Source organism: Canis aureus, chromosome 13 (genome assembly GCF_053574225.1).
Source record: "Canis aureus isolate CA01 chromosome 13, VMU_Caureus_v.1.0, whole genome shotgun sequence".
Taxonomy (NCBI): Eukaryota; Metazoa; Chordata; class Mammalia; order Carnivora; family Canidae; genus Canis; species Canis aureus.
In genome coordinates this window covers 8,549,614-8,573,246 of record NC_135623.1, presented here as the reverse complement: position 1 = coordinate 8,573,246, position 23,633 = coordinate 8,549,614, and the positions used below count along the sequence as shown (strand labels likewise).

Below are 23,633 nucleotides of genomic sequence, written 5' to 3'. Positions count from 1 at the left end.
AGAGAGAAAACAGTCACGTGAAAAGAAAATGCAAGATTCAATACTTCTCTAATTTAACAGTATGTATTAACAGATTTTGATAAAGTAATCCACTTATGAGATTGTATTCTAAGGAAATGCTCAAAAATACAGAAAAACGGCTTTATTTAAAAAGCATTAGTTTTGTTTATAATAACAAAAAACTGAGGGGATGGCACCTAAATGTCGGGAAGACTGATGAAGATACCACAATACATTGATCACTTGATAAAGTATTTTGCAGCTGTTAAATTTTTCCAAAGGCTACACAATGAAATAGGAAAATGTTTAATGTTATCTGGTAAAATATCAGATCAAAAATTATATTTATGGAATAATTGCAATTATGTAAAAAAACTGAAAACAAAGAACAGCCCTGTTATGAACTGAATTGTGCCCAACCTCCTTAATGTTCTAATGTGATTGTATTTGGAGATAGGATCTATAAGGAAGTAATTACATTAAAATGGGATCATTAGGGTGAGCCCTAATCTGGTAAGACTAGTGTCCTTATAAGAGGAAATCTGGACATACACAGGGACAAAGAAAAGACCATGTAAAAAAGGGGAGAAGACAGACATCTACAAGCCAAGGAGAGAGGCCTCAGAAAAAAATAACTTTACCATACCTTGATCTCTGACTTCCAGTTTCCAGAATCATGAGAAAATAAATGTGTTTAAATGACTAAGTCTATAATTTTTGCAGCCCTAGCAAACTAATACAACCTTACAAAGTTACCACTAGAAAAAAAGAGAAGAAGAGGGAGGAGGAGGAGGAGGAGGAGGAGGAGGAGGAGGAGGAGGAGGAGGAGGAGGAGAAGAAGAAGAAAACACAGCAAATATAAACATCTGGTTATGGTTAGGCAGTGATCCTATTTTTTCCCCCTATCTTCTAATCTCATATATTTTTAAATTTTCTATAAAGAGTATAAGTTACTTTCTACTGACCCTACCACTTTCTTGCCATTAATTACCCATCATTTTTTACTTCCCTTCTTACACAGTTCAAATTCCATGGTCCCTCATTAAAAACACCTCCTGGCAAATACTCTTCTTTCCCATCTCTTTTTTGTCAAATTTGCCTAGGAAAGCCTCAGTCTTAACTCTGGTTAAAGCCACTTGTCCACTTATCTACCATGCCTAACCCAACAGCTCACAAATGCTGAAGAAAAACAAACGCAAGCTTACTGGTCTCACTTTAAACTCATGGCCATAATTCTCAAATGCAACTTGACACCATCGAGAAATCATACATTTCCCTACTGTGTTTGCTTTTCCACCTTCAAAAAAAAAAATTCATATATTTTTCTCTCTTCTCATACTCCAAATATTCCCTCCCTCATTTTCACTCTTAAAGATGATGTTTTCCGTGTTCATTGAGAAAACAGAAGGGACAGGAACTTTCTATATGACTCATTTCAGGAAGGTAGAGATCTGATTATGTTTAGTGGTATATCCTCCATGCACAGTATAGTAGCAGGTGCTCAGTTAGTGTTTGGTGAATGAATAATCTACTCATTCATCATTCTTTCTGACTGCTCTCTATTGTTGTGGATGAAGTATCTATTTTTATCAAAAAGCAACCCTCCAGTTTTGCTCCAGATCTCATTTTTCTCGCATCCTCTCAAGGACTTTGCAAGTATTCTCTTTCTAATAGACTGTTTGCATCCGCATCCTTACTGCTCCATCATCTCCTATCAAAACAAACACACAAAACAAACAAATACCCCACCTCCTACTCTCAATCCCACATATATCCCTCCTGCTATATCCTCTATTTCTCAGGGAAACTTATTTTAAGAGTTGTTTATCATCACTGCCTTCTCCCTTCTTCACATTATCTCTTAATCCAAATAGGTTTTTTTTTTTTTTCTGGTTGGTTATTATTCCACTGAGATCACTCCCAAATCTATATTTCTAGCATTGGCCTCCTCTTGGAATTCCATGCTTACATATATGACTACCTATAGGTCATATATGACCCATCAAATCAGACATTTCAAACTTAACATCACGGAAACAGAATGCCATGTCTTACCAATCTGTTCCTCTTTTGTTTTTTAAAGTTTTTATTTAAATTCTAGTTAGTTAACATACAGTGTAATATTAGTTTCAGGTGTACAATATAGTGATTCAACACATCCATACAATACCTGGTGCTCATCACAAGTACCCTCCTTAACCCCCATCACCTATTTCATCCAACCCCCTAACCCCTTCCCTCTGCTAACCATTATAGATTGCTCTCTATATATAGTTGAGTCTGGTTTTTGGTTTGTCTGTCTTCATTTTTTTTCCTTTGCTCATTTGTTTTGTTTCTTAAATACTGCATATGAGTGAAATTATATGTGATGGAGATGCCATTTACTGGTTTTGGGGAAGATAATCTGTTCCTTTTTGTCTTCTCTAAACCAGTAAATGGTATCTCTGTTACCGAGTTGCTCAAGCAAAAAAATCCCTGAAGTTGTCTGTGATGCCTCTATTTCCTTCATACTCATACCCACTCAGTAAACTCTGTTGGACCATGTCCCAACCCATCTGTCACTCTCCTCCCATGGTTCACACTCCAGTTCCAGTCACTCATCACCTGGACTTCTTCTTACCTGGACTGTTATGACAACCTGCTGACTGGAATCCCTGCTTACCTTCTTACCTGGACTTCTTCTTACCTGGACTGTTATGACAACCTGCTAACTGGAATCCCTTCTTCACTCTTGGTCTATTCCAATCTACTCACCATACAGGGCTCAGAGTAAGCATTTTATTTATTTAAAGATTTATTTATTTATTTTAGAGAGTGAGAGTGAGAGAGAACAGGGGGAGAGGGAGAGGGAAAGAATCTTAAGCAGACTCCCTGTTAAGTGCAGAGACTGATTTGGGGGAGAGGCACTCGATCTCATGACCCTGAGATCATGACTTGAGCTGAAAGCAAGAGTCAGATGCTCAACCGACTAAGCTACCTAGGTGCCCCAAGAGTGAGCATTTTTATTTTTTTATTTTTTAAAATATTCTATTTATTTATTCATGAGAGACACAAAGATAGAGAGGCAGGGACATAGGCAGAGGGAGAGGCAGGCTCCACACAGGGAGCCCCACGTGGGACTCAATGCCCAGACTCCAGGATCACGCCCTGAGCCAAAGGCAGATGCTCAACCACTGAGCCACCCAGGTGTCCCAAGAATGAGCATTTTAAAACACAAAACAGATGTCATTCATCTGCTTATGGATGGCTTCCCAATAGCTTCCCACTGAGTTACAGGTGCCTTGCACAGCAAATGCAGGATTTGGCTGCTGACACATCTCTGATCTCAGCCTGTATGGCTTTTCCCTTTTCCACTATACTCCAGTCACACTGGCCAGTGTTCCACCCTAAGTGTCTTCTCTCCTAGTTGGATGTCCCCTGTCTTTCTAATACCTGCCATGTTTGTTCTCCCCTAAATCACTGATAAAGATTACAAATTTGATCAGGCTAAAAAACTGGTGACAGAGACAAAAGATATTAGGGTATCATAACTGATTTTATATTAAAAAGTTTTCACAATTTAAAAAAATTTTATACTTAGGATGTATTCTTAAAAATTAAATATATAATATGTATTCCACTTATGTACAAAAGTTTTCACTATCATCACTCAAGTAAAGATGAGCTATCAGTATACGCAAAACAGATTCAGGAAGCCACAATAAATAGAAACCGGGCTATAAGATCACTAATAAGACAATTCAAAAGCAACCAACCCAATTTAGGAAAAAAATTCTCTAGTAAAGAGAAAAAACAAAAGCCAGACTCAATGATGAAGCAAAATGAACAAAATAATTAATAAACTTAACTGGGCAGAAAGGCATCAAATAAGGCTCCACAAGACAATGAATAAAGGAACTCCTGAGAAGAAATACTTGAAACTCCTGGCACAAAAAAGTGGAATCTGGAAAGCAGCCTCCAGAGAAGAAAAGGAGACAACAACTACATTCATTACAAATTGCTTAATTTTTTTTTGATTTCTTTTTTTTAATTTATTTTTTATTGGTGTTCAATTTACTAACATACAGAATAACCCCCAGTGCCCGTCACCCATTCACTCCCACCCCCCACCCTCCTCCCCTTCTACCACCCCTAGTTCGTTTCCCAGAGTTAGCAGTCTTTACGTTCTGTCTCCCTTTCTGATATTTCCCACACATTTCTTTTCCCTTCCCTTATATTCCCTTTCACTATTATTTATATTCCCCAAATGAATGAGAACATATAATGTTTGTCCTTCTCCGACTGACTTACTTCACTCAGCATAATACCCTCCAGCAAATTGCTTAATTTTTAAGCATCACGATAAATTACTCAGTAGATTAGGGAATCATCCCTGTATCAATTCCTAAATGAACAGAATGCAGCCTCTGATAGGAAAAAAAAAAAGGGAGCTAGTTATTTTTCAGAGCATTCTAAGATTAATGGCCATGTTTCAGAATATATTATGATATGTAGCTACTATTTTTAAACAATCAGTCTTATTTTATTCTGTCTCCCCACGCAGTATATTTCTTCTCTGGTCTTCCCTCTTCTAGTTAACAGCGACAAATCAGAAACCTGGAGACCTCCTTAATTGTCTGTTCTCTTTTGTCTTCCAGATCCAACCAGTTACCAAAATCTGTCAGTTCTCCCTCTGAAATGACCATCTCCTCTGTTCCTACTCTGAGTTTAAGATTTCATTCTCTCTCACCTGCCTGACAGAAACAGTTACTAAAGTCCTGTGTGGGACCCCATCCCTCTCCAAACCATGCTCTAGTGCTCATTTTCTAAAATACAGATTAGATAAAACTTGTCACTACTCCTTTAAATATCTTCAAAGATCAAAATCTAAACTGTCTCCATAATGAACAGGCCATATTGTTTTCTGTGTCTGGACTTTCACTTTTCTACTTGGGAGATTCCCATTTATTCACTATGGTCCAGGATAATGTTACTTTGTAATAGCTTTCTGGCAATATCTCTAAGCAGAGCACTATTGCCACCTTCCACTTCTATACCAGCTCTACAGTGTCACAGCTAAATACTACTAATCCAGTTTTTGGGGCTTGGCACACAACACTCAAAAAAAAAAGTTTGTCTTTTTGCCAAACTCAGAAAAATATTAGGCAATGTGAGAAAATCACACATATTAAGAAGTCAATGTTTATTTTTAAAAAAGATTTTATTTATTTGAGAGAGAGAGAGAGAGAGAGAGAGAGAGCATGAGCAGGGGGTGAGGCAGAGAGAGCAGGAGAAGCAGATCCCCACAGAGTAGGGAGCCCAACTTGGGGCTCAATCCCAGGACCCTGAGCTTACGACCTGAGCCTAAAGCAGCCGCTTAACTGAGCCACCCAGGTGCCCCAAGAAATCAATGTTTAAATGCAAGCTTTTATCAAAACAATTTTGACACATAAATGGATACTTAGATACAGAATCCAGCACAATTAGATATTAATTATTCATGTTAAATAGGAATAATAATTTAAAAACAGGTCATCTAAAACTGCATATAATAGACAAATCATTTATATACTGATTTTGGAACTTTTTCCAAACAGATTTACTATTTCAATACCTAGGCTAATATTAAAAACGTGCTTGCTATCATTTAATGCATACAGAGTTTCGGTTTCAGTTTTGCAAGATGAAAAAAGTTTGCAGATGGAAACGGTTGCATAACAATGTGAATGTATTCAATGGCACTAAACTGTACACCTAAAAATGGTTAAAATGGTAAATTTTAAGTTCTATGTCTTTTATCACAGTTTTAAAAAAATATTTTATTTATTTATTTGAGAGTGAAGCAAAAAGGAGAGCCTGAGCAGTGGGAAAGCAAGGAGACAGAGCAGGGAGCCTAAGCAGGGGCTGGATCCCAGGACCCAGGGGTCATGACCTGAGCTGAAGGCAGATGCTTAACCAACTGAGCCACCCAGGTGCCCCTTTGTCTCAGTTATTAAGATTCATTTAATTTAAAAAAACGGACTTCCATTTCTGCGAGTCAGGAGGCCACACTGATTCCATTTCAGATTCTACCAACACCTATCATTACCATATACCAGGCCCAGCACCAGGCACTTTCACACATATCATCTCAGGTATTACCAACATCTATTTGCAGGTGAATAATAAGAATCTGAGGCACATAAAGTTTAACAGTGCCACAGAGGGGAAGGGTTGGTGAGGCAGCAGCAATGAAAGATGTGCAATAACTGTTCACAAATAAAAAACTGAATTGAATTAATGCCTGAATCTGGTTTATATAGACTTATTAATTCAATAAACATTTATTATTTGTTATTTGTCAGGCACTGTTCTAGGCACTGAAGATAGGTCTTTAAAAACAGATTAAAAACTCCTGCTTCTCATGAAGTTTACATTCTATACCACAGGTTCCACAAAACGTGATCTTTTGACTGGACACATTTGAAATAGCATTCATTGCAGGGAAGCAGATGTCAGAATGAGAATTCCTGGCAATGAGAACTATCCTACAGAGAATGGGTTATTCATTCCTCAAAGAGTACAAATAGAGAGGCTGGATGATCACTTATCACCAAAGATGCTGAAATTTTTCCAAGCTGTGAAGGAATTTATGGGTAGGAAAGGGATTAATTACCTAACTTCTAAGATCCAATTCAACTTTGAAATTCTATTTCACTAAGCAACAAACAATATTATGAGGCAGCAATACACAACTATATCTTGTATGTGTGTGTGTGTGTGTGTGGTTGAGCATATGCACACATTCTATGAACTATTTAGCTATAAATTATGTCTTTTTTTATATCAATTATGTCTTATTCCCCTTTACATCTCATGTGTTTAAGTCCATGAAATGAATGAATGAATGCGATGCCACAGGCCTATAAGACAGTAGATTGCTTCCTATTAAATCCTGTTCAATTTGACATTTAAATTCTATTTCCAATTTGCTATTTTCAAAATAACCCTCTAAAGTCTTTCCTATTTCCAGATTGAAATTATAGTCATTCACTCTTTAAACAAAAATTCTTTGACTATGCAAAGGTTCTAGCCTTGTGCCAGATAATGTGGGGTTCAAAAAGCAATAAAGTCTCCTTTCAGTCTAGAAGAGGGAGAAAGATACATGACTAAGTGTGATAAAGTATTATAGGTGCTGCATTAAAAGTATATGGGGGCTCAGAAGGTAGAGGAGAGGGGAGGAGACAGTTCTGTCCAGGGAGAAGGTGGAAGGAAAAATTAAGGCTATGAAAAAGTAATTGAGTCTTGGGGTTGGAGTAATAAAAGTTTATCACAGAGAGAATAATGTAAAGAAAGAAATGATGCCATAAAGACTACGTTAGACCTGCTCTGTCTAATATGGTAGCCACTAGCCATATGCAGCACCTGAAATGTGTTTATGTAACTAAGTAAATATTTAATTTTAATGTTTTATTAATTTAGATTCATAAATGACATTCAGTACAGCTATAGGAAAAACTTTTTTTTTTATTAGTTCCATAGGTAGAATTTAGTGATTCATCAGTTGCATATAACATCCAGTGCTCATTACATCAAATGCCCTCCTTTCTCCCACCTTGTTTGGAATAAAACTGGGTAAGAGAATCTACTTTTTCCAATGAAAATTGTTGAAATCTTTAAAAAAAAAAATTGTTGAAATCTAAATATAGATAAAGTATTTCTGATAAAACTTGGTGTCTGAATTGAGATGTGCTATTAGTTGTAAAACATGCACCAGATTCTGAAGACTGAGTATGAAAAAAATGAATGCAGAATAGCTCATTATGTATCGTTATATTGGTTACATGTCAAAAATAGTATTTTAGATACACTAGGTTAAACAAAATAATTATTAAAATTAATTCCTCTGTTTCGTCTTTACCTTTTTCAATGTGGCTATTAGAAAATTTAAAATTATGTATGTGACTTGCCCTCTATTTCTTTTCTTTTTTTTTTTTAATTTTTTTTATTTATTTATGATAGTCACAGAGAGAGAGAGAGAAAGAGGCAGAGATATAGGCAGAGGGAGAAGCAGGCTCCATGCACCGGGAGCCCGACGTGGGATTCGATCCCGGGTCTCCAGGATCGCGCCCTGGGCCAAAGGCAGGCGCCAAACCACTGCGCCACCCAGGGATCCCTTGCCCTCTATTTCTATTGGACAGTGCCATGTTGGGCAACTGTAGTATAATGTGGCTGGAGGAAAAGGCATGTTAGTGGGTATGCTAAGAGAAGTAAAATGTGGTCAATGTCAGTGACTATATTTTTTACTATAATGGAGAAAGCAGATCTACTATGAGCAAAAATAAGCCAATGGGCAGAAGTAGAGGTGAGGGACAATGTAAAGAATACACTAATGGCTATGGGACCTTGGTTCTGGAGGCTCACTACACTCTTGCTTTTCACATGGCATAGCTGTTCAACCTGTCTAGTAATTAAAGGAATCCTAACTATTTCAGATGTACAGATAGATGAAAAGACTTTAGAGAAATTCCCATGATTTTCATGTCAAGTAGAAGAGCAAGATTAACTTAATCTTAGACAAGGCAAATCATCTCACCTCAGGAAATCCAAAGCAAAGGATAAAAAAAGGAGTAAGACATAATAAACTAGAAACCTATGCTTAACAGAGAGATTTTATATATTTGAAGATTCTTGATAAGGTTCTTAGTTTCTATAAAGCTAAAAGTTTATTTGGAATCTAAACTCTGAAACTTATGAGATATTTTTATTAAATTCAACTAATACTATTAAAAATATTGCTATAAAAATGGCAAGAATACATACCTTCCTGATATGGCTTTAAGTTTTAATGACATTTAAATATTTAAACACTAAAGAGTCTAGCGGCCTAACAGAGAACAAATTCATTAAATAATAGGTTTTTCTTTCATTTCTTAATAATCTTGAGTGTTACAAAAGTCTTTAGGAATTTAGAAAGCAAGTTCCTTCCATGAACTGAAAAAAAGACATCATGGCTAAAAGAAATGGATAATGAATGACAAAATTAGCAAGAAGAATTCCTAGAGTCAGTCCTTGCTAGATCTCTTAATCCCTCTTACCTCCAAAATAGGGTAAAAAGATACTTACCACTAGGCTGCATAGTCAATGGACTTAAAACTGGTCAAGGAATTAAGGAGTTTGGGATTTATCCCTGGATCCACCAATACCTTACTCTGACCTCTGACAAGTCAGTTTCTCTGTATGTTAATTTCTCCATCTGTAAAATGGGGGTGGAAGGAAGGAGGACACTTATTACCCCTTAATGTACTGAGACTTAAGTATTAACAAGTTGACTACATTATTTAAAAAGTAAGGACAAAAATTAAAAAATAAAAAAATAAAATAAAAAGTAAGGACATTTAAATATATCTTTTTTGCTTATTAGAATAGCTCAAGGTGGACAGTACCTTGTAACAAGTTACCACAGGTTTAACTTAACTAAGCCTCAATATTCACAGAAATCAAAAATACAGATATTTGCTACATTTGGTCCCATGCAAATATTGCATATGAATATAATTTCCAACTAACCAGGTTAAGCCAAAAACTCAAAAGATACTAAAAATCCATTATGGACTGAATGTGCTCCCTCACAATTCCTATGTTAAAGTCCCAACTCCCAATAAGACTGTATTTGGAGACAGGACTTTCAAGGAGGTAACTAAAGTTAAATGAGGTCGTAAGGGTGGGGTCCTAATTTGTCCTTATAAAATGAGGAAGAGACATCAGAGATCTCTCTCTCTCCACAAACATACAGAGAAAAAGGCTAGGTGAGGATGTGGCCAAAAAAGTGATTGTCTATAAGGTGAGAAGAGGCCTGACCAGAAACAAACCCTGCTAGCATCTTGATCTTGGACTTCCAGACCAGATACTGTGAGAAAATAAATTTCTGTTGTTTAAATCACCCAACCAGTGGCACTTTTTTTTTTTTAAGTGAAAGTCCAAGCAGACTAACACACATGGTCACAGGACAAAAGAGGCTGTAGTCACTCTTTTTTAGAATAACTACCCCATGCAACACTATTCAGTTTTCAAGTTGCCCTAAGAATCTTCACTCTTTTACTATAGTCTGACTATAAAATAAAGCAAAACAAAATAAAAACAAAACAAATATCAAATTGGAAATTAAAATTCTATCCTGTTTTGAATGTCAGCAGTATTTTCTCTTTAAGGGTATTTTCCTTTTAAGATTTTAGGCAACTAACTTAACTGCACCGAGCCTGTTTTCTTATTAGTAAAATAGGGATGGTAATCCCAATGCTACTTGCTTTACTAGGTTGTTGTAAAGAACAAATGAAAAAAAAAATGGCTTTAAGAGTAAATAACACAGGGCAGCCTGGGTGGCTCAGTGGTTTAGTGCCGCCTTCGGCCCAGGGCGTGATCCTGGGGGCCCGGGATCGAGTCCCACACTGGGCTCCTTGCATGGAGCCTGCTTCTCCCTCTGCCTGTGTTTCTGCCTCTCATAAATAAATAAAATCTTTAAAAAAAAAAAAAAAAGAGCAAATAACACAGTTAATAGGGATTATTAAGAAAAACTTGCTGTTTGCTACTTTTCTAAGAAGGAAAACTGAGATCCTGAATAATACAATGTACTTTAGAACCTCCTATTACTAGTCAGCCCCTAAGGATTAAAACACTTGATTTTTGAGCAGCGACTCTAAGGAATATCTGCTTTGCCTCTTTGCCTCTTCTCCCTTTGGCTTCCTCTTACTGTTGACTGGAACCTTTAAAAAATTATCATAATGCAATCTTCTTGGGGGAAGCAAAAGTGCCTATATTTATTCCAAAAGACTGTAATGACACTAAGAGACTGGAATAAGAAGAGTAACCTGAATCCTCAAAATGCATGTTTGAAGCCCTGAAACACTAAGAGAGAAATCTGTAGAACATTCTAGAAAACATATCCTCTTTGCTTTCTGAGAAAAGAGCACAGGAACATAGACTAGTAATATAAAGTGGTGGTGTCCTACTGAACTTTCTTTGATGCCAGAAATGTGTTATCTAATGGGTAGATGCTGTGGCTCTTCAGCACTTGAAATATGGCCCGTGTGACTGAAGAGTTCCATTTTTGTTTGTATTTAATTTTACTAAATTAAAAAATTTCACTTAATTACAGTGGTGACTATACTGGATAGTGCAAGATCTAGAGAATGTAAAGATTCTGGTATTTCTGGAAACCCTTGAGAGAAAAATAATATGTAACAGAAAAATTTACAAGGCTATGGAAGCATCCTTTCAACACGTGGCAAAACAATCATAATAGGTCATCCCCTGAAGCAGGGAAAAGTAGAAGAAATTCTTCATATATTAAGAAAAAAATTTAATTATAAATTATCATTTATATATTATAACAGCAGTATTATTAATATTATATAGCTATTATTTTAAGTGTTTATTATGTACCAGATATTGTGCTAATTATTTCAATAAAACCTTCTTGTTAAATCCTCACCAGTATGATACCCCTTAGTATGGTATCATTATCCCTTTTTAACCTACTGAGGAAATAATACCCAGAGAGGTTGAATAAGTTCCTAAAAGGCTACAGTCAATAGAAAAGCCAGTATCTGAACCCAAACTTTGCTCTTAACTACACTGCTTCTCTCTCAAAAGAAAAAAAAAAAAAAAAGAAAAAAGAAAAAAAATACAAGAAATAAACCTTACAAATGCTTCTAACATAAAATAGCCCAACTTAGATATTCTACCCACTTTACTACAGTAAAGACTGAAGCACTGATCCTTATTAGTTTGACCTGAACACTGAATTAATATTAAGCATAGTCTAGGATTTAATGAGGCAAAACTCGATTAAATGGAGGATGTTCAAAGGTACCATGTTTTAAATATTCATTGAGCTTGGAAAACACAAAAGAAGTAATGCAGGCTTACATGCACATATCAATGAGGGGGGAGGGAGAAAGGGAAGAAGGGACAGAGAAGGAGGGATGTTTTTCTCAGAAATATAAACTGGAAAAGAGGAAAAAGAAGCATCAAACATACTCCTGAAAACTCATGAAGACAAAACTCTTTGAATGTTAGCAATGATAGTAGTTATGATTTTAATAAGCCATAATCCTATGCCAATAAGCACAGAGATCAAAAAGGAAACGCTGGGAGCAGCATACCTGCCCCACTGTGGTCACGGAGGACAAGCTACAAAGGAGGCAAGAGACAGACAAGGGACTAGTCAGGGATGTACCACTCTCTCTGAGCCATTCTCTCTTATTAGCAACTATTCCTAGTGCCTTTTAGCTGATTCTCTGCCTCCAGCTCTCCTTCATTTACTTTTATTCTGTTCAGAGATAAGTGTGATGAGATGGTAATATTCCTCTGGGATGATCTGCCAGAAGAGGGGGAAGGGGAAGCAAGCTAGGCAATCTCTTTCTCAAAGAGAGCAATAAATCCTGTCTTGTGCATGCAGCAGTTGTGAACAAAGAAGATGGAACAGATCTCTCCTTGGCAATCATCCCTGCCCCCACTCCCTCTGTAGCAATTATACATCTCTGCACGTGCACAGAGAGAGAAGAACCCCAGAGAACATCAGCATTTCCTTTAACAAGCAAGGCAGCTAGCAATGAATGGCTAATGAAAATGCAGAGAAGCCATAACTCCCTCTGTCTTGCAGGCAGACCTAGGAGACTTCAACTATGTATAATGTGTACCCCTTCCAGAGGCTTACAGAGGTGTGATCCAGAGCATAAGAGAGGCTGATGCTTTCTATAAAGCTTCTGGCTCATGTTTCCTGAACAGGGAAGAAGTTTAGTGGTACCAGTGGTGCCACATCATACTTCCTGGCAGAAATATATCGATCTCATGTCATGAACTAAGTAAGGCACCACCACCACCACCATCATTCCCATCAGTATCCAGAAAAAAGTAAATAACAGTACTGGATGATCTACACTGCCAGTTAGAACACTTTGGAGGTAGAGTTTTATGTTCAAATCTAGTTCCTATACTCTGAATGAGATACAGGAATACAATTCTATTCAAAGGAAAGCAACAAGGAAAGTAAAGGTTTAAGAAACTGTGGAGTTTTAACCAAGAGAAAAGAAGACTTGGGGGAAACAGGAGAGCTGTTTGCAAAAACCTGGTGTGTTCTCATGTAGAGGAGAGATGAGATTTGTTCTATTTGCTCAATATTACCCCAAGGGACAGAATAGGACTAGTGGGTAGAAGGTACAGGTAGACAAGCTTCAGCTCATTACTAGGAAGGACTTTCTGGCAGTCAGAGGTATCCAACTATCAGATAAACTGTTGGAAGGACAGGTGTGAATCTGCTATCATGGAGGGTATAGAAGCAAAGGTAAAATAACCTCTCAGTGAAAGTATTAAATCATGAAAAGGAAGAGGGAGGTTAGACTAGGTAACCTTAAAAGGCCTTCCAAATCTGAGATCCTACAATTTCATGGAGGTATGGACCTCCTGATTTCATCATTTTAACACTGTACAACTTTAGGTTTGCAGTATGGACAATATATATTTCTACAATACCAACTTTTCTCTGAAGGCTTACAGAAATGTAATGTGGGGGCAGAAGAAATAAAATCATCATCTTCTTCTTCTTTCCCTTCTGTGTCTTCATCTGCCATGTACTGGCACCACAGAAGGCACTTTACATACCTTAGCTCTCATCTTTGAGAGTCAAGTTCCAGCTAGGCTACTGTGAGACTGAGCCAGTAACACATGATCTTTGGTTTTTACTTCATTTGTAAAATAAAGAGGCTGAACTTCACTCATGATCTGTAAGGTCCCTTTTAAGTTCTATCATATTGTGAGTCTATGAGCAGCAGCATCAAGGAATCAGGCCAATTATTTACTCTGTATTTGTTACAACTTAAAACCAAGCAAATAACCTGAAATAGTTTCTTTCTTTGAAGTAATGAACAGTGTGTGATGCTTTTATTTTACATAATAAATACAAAATTTAATGTAAATGGAATTCTTTTATAAAAAACGAAGTCTATTTTGAGCACAACAAGAAATCCTATTAAAATAAGCTCAATTTCTTACTACAAAGTAACTTGTTCTATAAATTTGGATTTTATACATTGGATTTTCTCTTATACTACACTGTCTTCCACTCAAGTCATCCATGCCAGTCACATTGACGTCTTTTCCTTTGTGCTTGATAATCAGTCAGATGGTATAGGACTACAGGTTTGGAAGGAACAGTAAAAGCCATTTAGTTCAATGCCTCCTCCTCCCCTGCCTCCAATTCTACCAATCCTAGCCAGTGTTTGAATCTTCTTTCTAGCATGCCTACCAAGTCTCTTCTTATACCGCCATTGATAAAAATTCCACATCTCCCCAGGAAGTTCCTTCCATTCTTGGCTGTGGATCTTGGCCTTAGGAAAGTGATTCTTAGTATTTTTTCTATCTCAGTAACCACTAGGGAATGTCAGCATACTTTTATTAGTAACAGTAGTTTCATCTACAACTGAACTTTTAAAAAAGGTCTCTCAAGAGAACAAGAGAGTAATGGGAGGAAAACTTTCTCTTCATTCAGTATACTTCTGTTGCCAAATTTTTCACAGTGCTTATACATAATTTTAACACATATACATATTAAAAAGAAAAGTGGTTCAAAGGAGTAAAGGTTATCACAGCAGTGGTAGGTAATTAGACAGGAACAAGTCCCCTTAGGGAAACAAAACTGAAAGGGAGAGAATGGCATGTGTTTGATGTGACACCTCCCTTAGGACTCTAATATACTTGGGTGGGGGGAAGGTGTTGAATGTCACCTCCTTCCTTGAAAATCACTGCTCATCTCTATCACAATTGAGTATGCCTGCTCTTTAGGCATTATGGGGCAGCTCTCTGGTGTGCAGGGAAAGTTACCTGCTTCCTGGTCTTATCAAGGTGAAACTCAGTGACTAACTATATAACCTGTCTCATTGTATAATGTATCTGCTTCTTGGTCCCTCTCATTCCACCTAATCCAGAGTAAACTATTCTGATTGGACACTCTGCCTTCCAACATTACTCATCTATGGTCTGTTTATTTTCACTTCACTGTGATGGGTTAGCACACTTCCTAATTATTCAGACTAATTACCTTAGTTCAATCTCAAGGATATTTTTACCAAATATCCCTAGATTTCCTTCCTCTCTTATGAAGATTCTACAGCAATACTGCCAGGGTTCGGATCTGGTTCTATCACTTACTAGTTGTATAACCTTGGCCAAGTAACTTAACCCCCTGTGCCTTGGTTTCCTCATCTGGAAAATAAAGACAATAATAGTAATTAGCACATTTAGGTGCAAGAATTAAATAGGATACATAGAAAGCACTTAGACCAGTTCCTGGTCATTGTACACACTCAATCAATGTTAATTTGTATTGTTGCTTGCTTCTTCTCTGTCATCATCACCCTCATGCCCTGCTATTAATTAAGAAACTTAATTAAGAAACTTACTACAGATCCAGACTGTTTAGTTGGTCATTTCTTTCCATTGAATTTCTATGTCCCTTCTTTACCAATCCAAAGCATTCTTAACACTTCAACAAAGCTCTTGTTGATAAACCCAATTAAAGTGGAACTTTCTCACTTAGCATATCTACTACTACAACCTGTTTTCATTACATTATGATATACACTCATGCTTCACCAATTCACGTTCCTTTTCTCTTCAAACCTCTATTCAAAAGGGCCAAAGAGTAAATAATTTCAATTTTATGGAACATATAGTTTCTTTTGCAAGTTCTCAACTCCACCACTGTAGCATGAAAGCAGTTATAGGTAACACATTAAGAACAAACGTGGCTATGTCCCAAAAAACCTTATTTACCCAACAGGCAGCCCACAGGATTTGACCCATGAGCCACAGTTTGTTAATCCCTTATCTAGAGGAATTCGTCCCTAAATAATCCTGCTTGGCTATGATCATCCCTCTGTTCTACTTCAAGCATGTACCATGTTTATTTACAAGCTTCTAAGTTTTGTATGTGGTCAGTCTCCCACTAAGACTGGTATACATATCTTTAAGGAGAGCTAGTATTCAATTCTTTAAACAAAATGTATCTAAGCCTAGAAGTAATGTGGGGGCAGTAAGGACACAAAGAACTCACCGATTAGTAGGACAGATAGCAATACAAATACACAATCATCACATAACATGAATTTTGCTCTAATAGCGATGTGCTATACAAAGCACTCTGGGAAAACAGAAAGGAATGATTAACCCTGCTTAGGGAAGTGGGGAAAGCACCACAGAGATCAAGTTTTACTAGGACTGTAGAAGAAAGATGAATAGGCATTTTAAGCAAAGGGAATATAAAAGGTACTAAGGCATGAAAATGGACAGTGTGTGTGGACAACAACCAGCAGTTTATTATAGATAGAAAAGGGCAGGGTAAGCTACAGAGATAAAGTGAGAGGAGAATCTTAAAGTAGGAAGGCAGCAAACACAGAGCTTCATTTGTCATAGTAAGACAATGGTATATTACATTACATATTGAGGCATCTCATGTCATCTCAAAGATTACGTTAGACATTCAGTATCATGATCTGACTTAATTAATGATATTTTACATCCATACAGGGATTTTAACTCTTTTTCACAGATTTTTACATACATTATTTCCCGTATTCATACAGCTGCCACACTTACTACTTCCATGCCTTCTAAATTCTGATACTGATCATGAATTTGTGATGGAGTGAGAAGAAAAAGATTTAAAGGCAAAAGATCTAGAACTAAATTATACAGCAGCACATAGTAACAAGATTTTGAATAAGTCTCTTAACCCCTCATTGTTTCCATAAAACAGGAAACGTAACTGTACCTACTTCACAAGATTACTGTAAAGACTATGTAAGACAAATTACATGAAGAGTACTTTGCAAACTATAAAGAGCTATATAAATGACATGCAGGATTTGTTAAAATTGCAGGATAAGTTGGCAAGAAAGGGTGAGATTCTTTTATTCGCTCTAATAGCTTTTTGAGACACATACATTCATATACAATCTAGTAGAGGAAAACTATTTCCATTATATATAAATACAGGTTCTGACCTTTTCGAGGATCCGATTTTTGCATGGTACCATCAGTTATATCAAATAGGAAAGTGTTCCTCCTTAGCAAGATGGAGAAATCTGGAAGTAAAGGCAGAAAAAATTAGAAATGTGAACTACTGTAGATCAAAGAAGACATGCAGTAAAATCAGGTTTTTATTAGAGGAAACCAACAGGCAGGACACCCGGACAGGGCTTCCCAAAGGAAAGGAAAACCTATCCAAATAGGATCCAATTTCCAGGATCCTTCCCTCAGCTTTGTGGGTTCAGAACACTGATTCTGTTAAAAACAATATATTCTTGAGGGTAGTTCTATAGGTCATTAAACAACGATGGGTAAATTAGAATGTTAACTTATTAATTTACTGTAGAAATATAATAGCCACATGAAGTAAAATATTGTATGATGAAAACTACAAAACACTGCTGAAAAAAATAAAAAAAAACATAAATGGAAAGACATTCTGTGTTTATGAATTAGAAGACTAACATTGTTAAGATGACAATGCTACCCAAAGTGATTTAGACTCAATGCCATCCCTCGCGATATCCCAAAGATGTCTTTTGCAGAATTATAAAAAGCTATCCCAAAATTCATGTAGAATTTCAAAGGACCCTGAAGAGCTTAGACAACCTTGAAAATGAATAAAGTTGGAAAATTCACACTTTGTGATTTCAAAACTTACTACAAAGCTAGAGTAATCAAAACAGTGTGGTACTGGCATAAGGACACACACACTGACCAATGGAATAGAATAGAGGGCCCAGAAACAAACCCTAATATATAAGGTCAAATGATTTTCAACAAAGGTGCCAAGAACATTCATGGGAAAAGGATATTTTTTTCAACAAGTGATGTTGGGAAAACTATTCCCATATGCATAAGAATGAAGTTTAAACTTTCCTTATACTGAATTCAAAAATTAACTCAAAATGCAAAGACCTAAACACAAGAGCTAACATTATAGAACTCTTACAAGAAAACATAGGGGAAAATCTTGACATTGGATTTGACAATGATTCTGTAACATCTAAACCACGGGCAATGAAAAAAAAACAGATAAATTAGATTTCATCAAAATGAAAAATATTTGTGTATCATACGACACTATCTGAGTGTAAAAGACAACCTATACAGAATAGGAGAAAATACTGGTAAATTATATATTCAAGAAGAGATTAATACCTATAATATATAAAGAACTCCTACAATTCAACAACAAAAAACCCCTCAGACAACTCAATTTAAAAAAATGGGCAAGGGACTTGAATAGACATTTCTCCTTTTTCTATACAGATAGCCAATTAGCACATGAAAAGATACTAAGCATCATTAATCAATAAGGGAAATGCAAAACAACATCAGGATGAGATACCCCTTCACACCCATTCAAATGGCTATCATAAAAAAGGAACAGAAAACAAAAATAACAAGTCAGAATGTGGAGAAATTAGAATCTTGCAAATTACTAGTAGGAATGAAAAGTGATGCAGCTGCTGTGGAAAATCTAAAAGAAATAAACATAAAATTAACATATGATCCAGCAACTCCATTCCTGGGTATACATCCAAAAGAAGTGAAAGCAGGGACTAAAACAGATCCTTGTACACTAATGCTCATAGCAACATCATTCGCAATGCCAAAGGAAAGGAACACTCCAAGCGTCCATCAGTAAATGAACAGATAAATATGCTTTATACACACAATGGAATATTTATTCCATAAAAAGGAGTAACATTCTGATACTTGCAACAACACAGACACATCTTGAAAACATCATTCTAAATAAAATAAGCCAAACACAAAAGGACAAACACTGTACGATTCCACTTATACTTGGTAACTAGAATAAGCAAATTCAGAAATGCAAAGTAGAAGTACTAAGGCAGGGCAGAGGAGGGAATGGAGAGTGATTTAATGGGTACAGAGCTTCCGCTTGGGATGATGAAAAAGCATCTCCCCTGGAGATGGGACGCCTGGGTGGCTCAGCGGTTGAGTGTCTGTCTTTCGCTCAGGGCAAGATCCCAGAGTCACGGGATTGAGTGCCGCATCATCAGGCTCCCTGCGGAGAGCCTGCTTCTCCCTCTGCCTGTGTCTCTGCCTCTCTCTCTGGGTCTCCCATGAATAAATAAATAAAATCTTTAAAAAAAAAAAAAAGAAAAGAAAAAGAAAAAGTTCTGGAGATAGAGAGTAGTAAAGGCTAAACAACACTGTAAATGTACTTAATGCCTTTAAGTGGTTAAAAATGGTAAATTTTATGTTTTATATATCTTACTACAAAATAGAAGAAAGAAGAGAAACAGGTAACATGTAGATTTGCATCACAGTCCCATTCAACCATCTCATAAGAGAAACACAAAAAGCTGCACAGGGACTTAAACTTACGTTCTGGAGTCATAACATTCTCTTTCCTGGGTAATTCTAGATGCAATCAGCCAACATCAGTTTTCTTTATGACCTTCCATTTCACAGGTTTCTAAGCTATCTTCCCATAGATACATCCTTTCTTTGGATAAAATTACTATCTATATAAAGCATGTGGTACAGATGGGCTTTGAGTTTGAATAACAACTCTGTCACTAGCTTTGTAAACTTGGACAAGTTACTAAATGTCTCTAAGCCATAATTTCTGCATCTTTAAAGTAGAAATAATAGTGTCTACTCCAAAGGGTTTATGAGGGTTGAATGGCATTATCTATTTTAATCAATGTATATAAGTAAGTAGCTAACAGGTAATAGGGTATCTAATCCCTGATGAAGTCAGTCAGGTCTCTCTCTATTGGCTCCATCAGCATTCACACAATCATTGCCACAGCTCTCTGTGGATTCAGTTAGGGCCTTGCTAGTCCTGGGATGGAGCCTCCATCAGGCCCCCTGCTCAGTGGAGAGCCTGCTTCTCCCTCTCTCTCTGCTGCTCCCCCTGCTTGTGCTCTCTCTCTGTCAAATAAATAAAATCTTTTTAAAAAATAATAAAATAAAGGGCCTTGCTAGTCCCTCTGTGAAAAACCTTCTCTTTGAAAGTCCAAGTTTTCTCTCCAAGAACAAAGACATCCAGAAGACCAAAAGTAAAGATAGGTTCATTTCTGCCTATCTCACAGACCTCTCCTGCAGGATTCTACCCCCGAGGGCAGAGACTCTAATAGGCTTATTTTATATCCCACACATAGCCTGTATCAGAAGAAATAACTTTCTGAGTTTTTAAATTGACTTTTTAACAATTCTAAGTTTTTTTTTATAACAAGGCTTTGCATAAATTTCCAAGTACATAAGTTCTGTCTCTATACTTATAGTACAAAGCAATAAGGTAAAAACAGTATATATGGTTTTCTTTCAGTGATGAGAACTAAAGCAAAATATATGAGGTGTGACAGGGTGTGATGGTGACTATTTCAAAGCCTGCTATACTGTAATCGACTTGTATTAAAAATGCCAGAAATAAGAGAGTAAGTCCAATGTTCCACCATTAAAAAACTCAATAATGAACTTGATTTGATATCAGGCAAAATTAAAAATACATTTAATCTCCACTTAAAAAGCAAAATATCGGGCAGCCCCGGTGGCACAGCGGTTTAGCATCGCCTGCAGCCCAGGGTGTGATCCTGGAGACCCTGGATGGAGTCCCACGTCAGGCTCTCTGTATGGTGCCTGCTTCTCCCTCTGCCTGTGTCTCTGCCTCTCTCTCTCTCTGTCTCTATGAATAAATAAATAAAATCTTAAAAAAAAAAAGCAAAATATCACATCAAGTAATCATCAGAGAATAGCATCAAATCAGAATTCATATTGCTGATTTACTCCTAAATCACAGCGGTCAGATATTCAATTGCACCTTACCTGACTGATCTAAACCTTCAGCTACACCAGTTGGGATTATCACTGTATATAATTATTAAACATGCCTAGGTATAAGATGTAATCAGGAGATAGAGGACTGTAAGAGAACAAAGAAACTGAGAGGTTGCAAGGAAAAGAGGTTAGGATCAGTTTGTTAAATAGACTTTCATAATGTGAACTTACAGAACCATCATAGGAGAAGGGAATCAACTATGTGCTACTTTCTGTACCAAGCACTTTAAAAATGACTTTTTAATAAAGTATAACATACTGAAAAGTACATAAATCATAGTATGAAACTCAATGAACTTTTACAATGTGTCGTCAAACCAAGAAAGAGATTGTTACTAGCACCTAAGGAAGTACTCCTTTGTGTCCTCTCTCAGTCAGTACTCCACCCAAGAGTAAACACTGTCTCAACTTCTGTCATTATAGAATAGTTTTGCTTGTTTTGAACTTTAAATAAAATATACCACATATATTCTTTCATGTCTACTTCCTTCCACTCAACATTCATCCGTGTTGCCCTTAGCAGGCACTTTTACTTTCATTACTTGACTTAAAGGACCCAACAATTCTAGCATTTCCCATTCAGTTAAAAAAAAAAAAAAAAAAAAAAGCTGAGGTTCTGAAGTTAACGGAGTGAATTAAGGCATCAAAGGCCACATAGCTACTAAATGGAAAGGCTAAAATTAAAGACTAAAGACTAATGTCTAATTGGAAAGTCCATGCTCTTTCTGGTTACATTATGCTTGCTTACTGTATTTAAAAACAACAAAAATTTAATTCTTTCCCTGGTTTATTTATCATAGGCATATATATGTATATTTATCATATCATATATATGTACGGAGGCTTGGCAAACAGTCAAGTACTATGCAAATGGAAGAAAGTGTTGTTAGCACAAGGAAGGAGTTACCTAGTGCAACGGCTTTCAAATCTTTCATGACTGTGACCCACACAGGCTTAACTCCAGTCATTTATATACAACGATATGCATTCCTGAAAACCCTGCACTTTGTAAACATTATGCACTAAAAATGGTCTTGTGGGAAAAACAGTTAGGAATAGACTAAAAAGCCCACAGAGCTTTGTATCCTTTACACATACACACACCCCATAAGGATCTGAGTCATTAAGAAAAGATTAAATTAGGCTCAACAAGCTGAATTAAAAAGAAGAAAGGTACAATTCATTTTAGGATAATTTCCAACTAAAATGATTTTTAAAAATAAAGATTTAATGTATAATCGAACAAACCTGTAGCTATCCAGAACCTTAAGCTTCTAAGAGAGTCTTATTTCCCCAAGGTTTCCTTGGAGTGAAGATCTGAATGTATGTCACCATCTACAGACAGGAACCACTTAATAACAGCTTTTCATAGTGACAAAATTAAAATCTGAGGTCAGACTCAGATGGCTTTGGGGAACAGTAAAAGACTATTAACCCGTTTACCACTTTTTATCTGTTCACACTGCCCAAGCAGCCCTTTGAAAAATATCTACCAGGTACCAGAGATCTCAAGATCAACTTAGAATCAAGTTAATAAAATTGAAGTCTAAGAAGATAGAGTCCCGTACAGAAAACTATCTCCTCCCTAACCCCCCCAAAAAAGAAAACTACCTCCTTAGACATAGAGTCTTGAGAATAGATTAAATCCTCACCTGCTTAGGTCACTGAGAGAGGTACATAAAGTAATTTGGGCTCCAGGACAGAGTGGCATCTATAAACCATTCTAGAAATCCCCCCAAAGTCTAGGGTCTTTTTTTTTTTTTTAAGATTTTATTTATTTATTCATGAGAGACACACAGAGAGAGGCAGAGACACAAGCAGAGGGAGAAGCAGGATCCCTGTGAGGAGCCTGATGTGGCACTTAATCCCAGGACCCTGGAATCATGCCCTGACCTGAAAGCAGATGCTCAACCACTGAGTAACCCAGGTGCCCCTATCCAGGGTCCTGTATGAATCTTACAGAATTACAAACTTGAGGTAATTATAGTTTCTCTGTACGAAGGAACTGAGCTGCAGCTTAGGTCTAAACTTGGGCTGGTTCATTCCAGGTCACCGAGGAGTCCCTTCTTCAGGGCTTCAAATTCTTCACCAGAAAACTAGGAGGTGAAAACTCTATAGTGCATTCCCAAGCAGGTCCCATATTTACTAAAAACAAGCTGCATGCCTGTTTTCTCATTATCCACCCTCCACAAGTGTCTGATTTTATGGCTTCATAGAAAATTCTGTTGTTAATGAAGTAAGGGAACTTTATCAAGTGCAGTTGTCTTCCTGCAAGCTACTTGGGCAACTGCCCTGACACCCACTTCTGGTTGGGAGTCTTTGAGACTACCTCTTTCGTCTCTGTATCAGTAAGGCCAGAGACAAAGGGGCTTCCAGTGAAATGTGTCCTCTGTGAGTCTGAAAGTATAGCAATCTTAGAAAAGGGCTCTCTTCTCTAGAAGAGACTGAAAGGGCATGGAATAATCTTTGAAATGTGGTATTAAATTGAGGCATACCACTGATTTTATAAAATTATTTGGGGATAATAAAGAATATAAACATTCCAAACAGCAAAGGCAGAAGAGTGGTGCCATTTGCTAATAGTCATCCATATTTACTAGGAACCTTTTTTGTGCTAACAAGTCAGAAAACCTTTCTATATAACCACAGAGCCGGCAGGAACCAAGAGGCATGAGAAGAAAAAACATGTTTTTTTCAGAAATTTATTCAGAGATAAATTTCTGGTTGCTTACCTTTTTGAGTGGGTTTTTTTTTTTTTTTCCCCCAATCCT

General features: G+C 36.8%; 1 protein-coding gene across 16 annotated transcripts in view; it reads right to left on the bottom strand.

The window, feature by feature from the left end:
* The window catches only part of SCMH1 (Scm polycomb group protein homolog 1), a 176,280-nt gene that overhangs the window by 120,774 nt on the left and 31,873 nt on the right, over positions 1-23,633 (bottom strand). For 5 of the 16 annotated variants that reach the window (XM_077844500.1, XM_077844501.1, XM_077844499.1 and 2 more), the window contains exon 1: positions 4,291-4,406. Coding sequence is in view for 5 of the 16 variants with exons in the window: in XM_077844496.1 (XP_077700622.1) it covers positions 17,019-17,043 (25 nt within the window). In the remaining 11 variants the exon portion in view is untranslated. Of the gene's footprint in view, positions 1-3,848; positions 3,937-4,290; positions 4,407-9,084; positions 9,215-15,055; positions 15,075-17,018; positions 17,100-23,633 lie in introns of those variants that run through there. The other 11 variants (XM_077844492.1, XM_077844498.1, XM_077844497.1 and 8 more) reach the window with 7 other exon arrangements.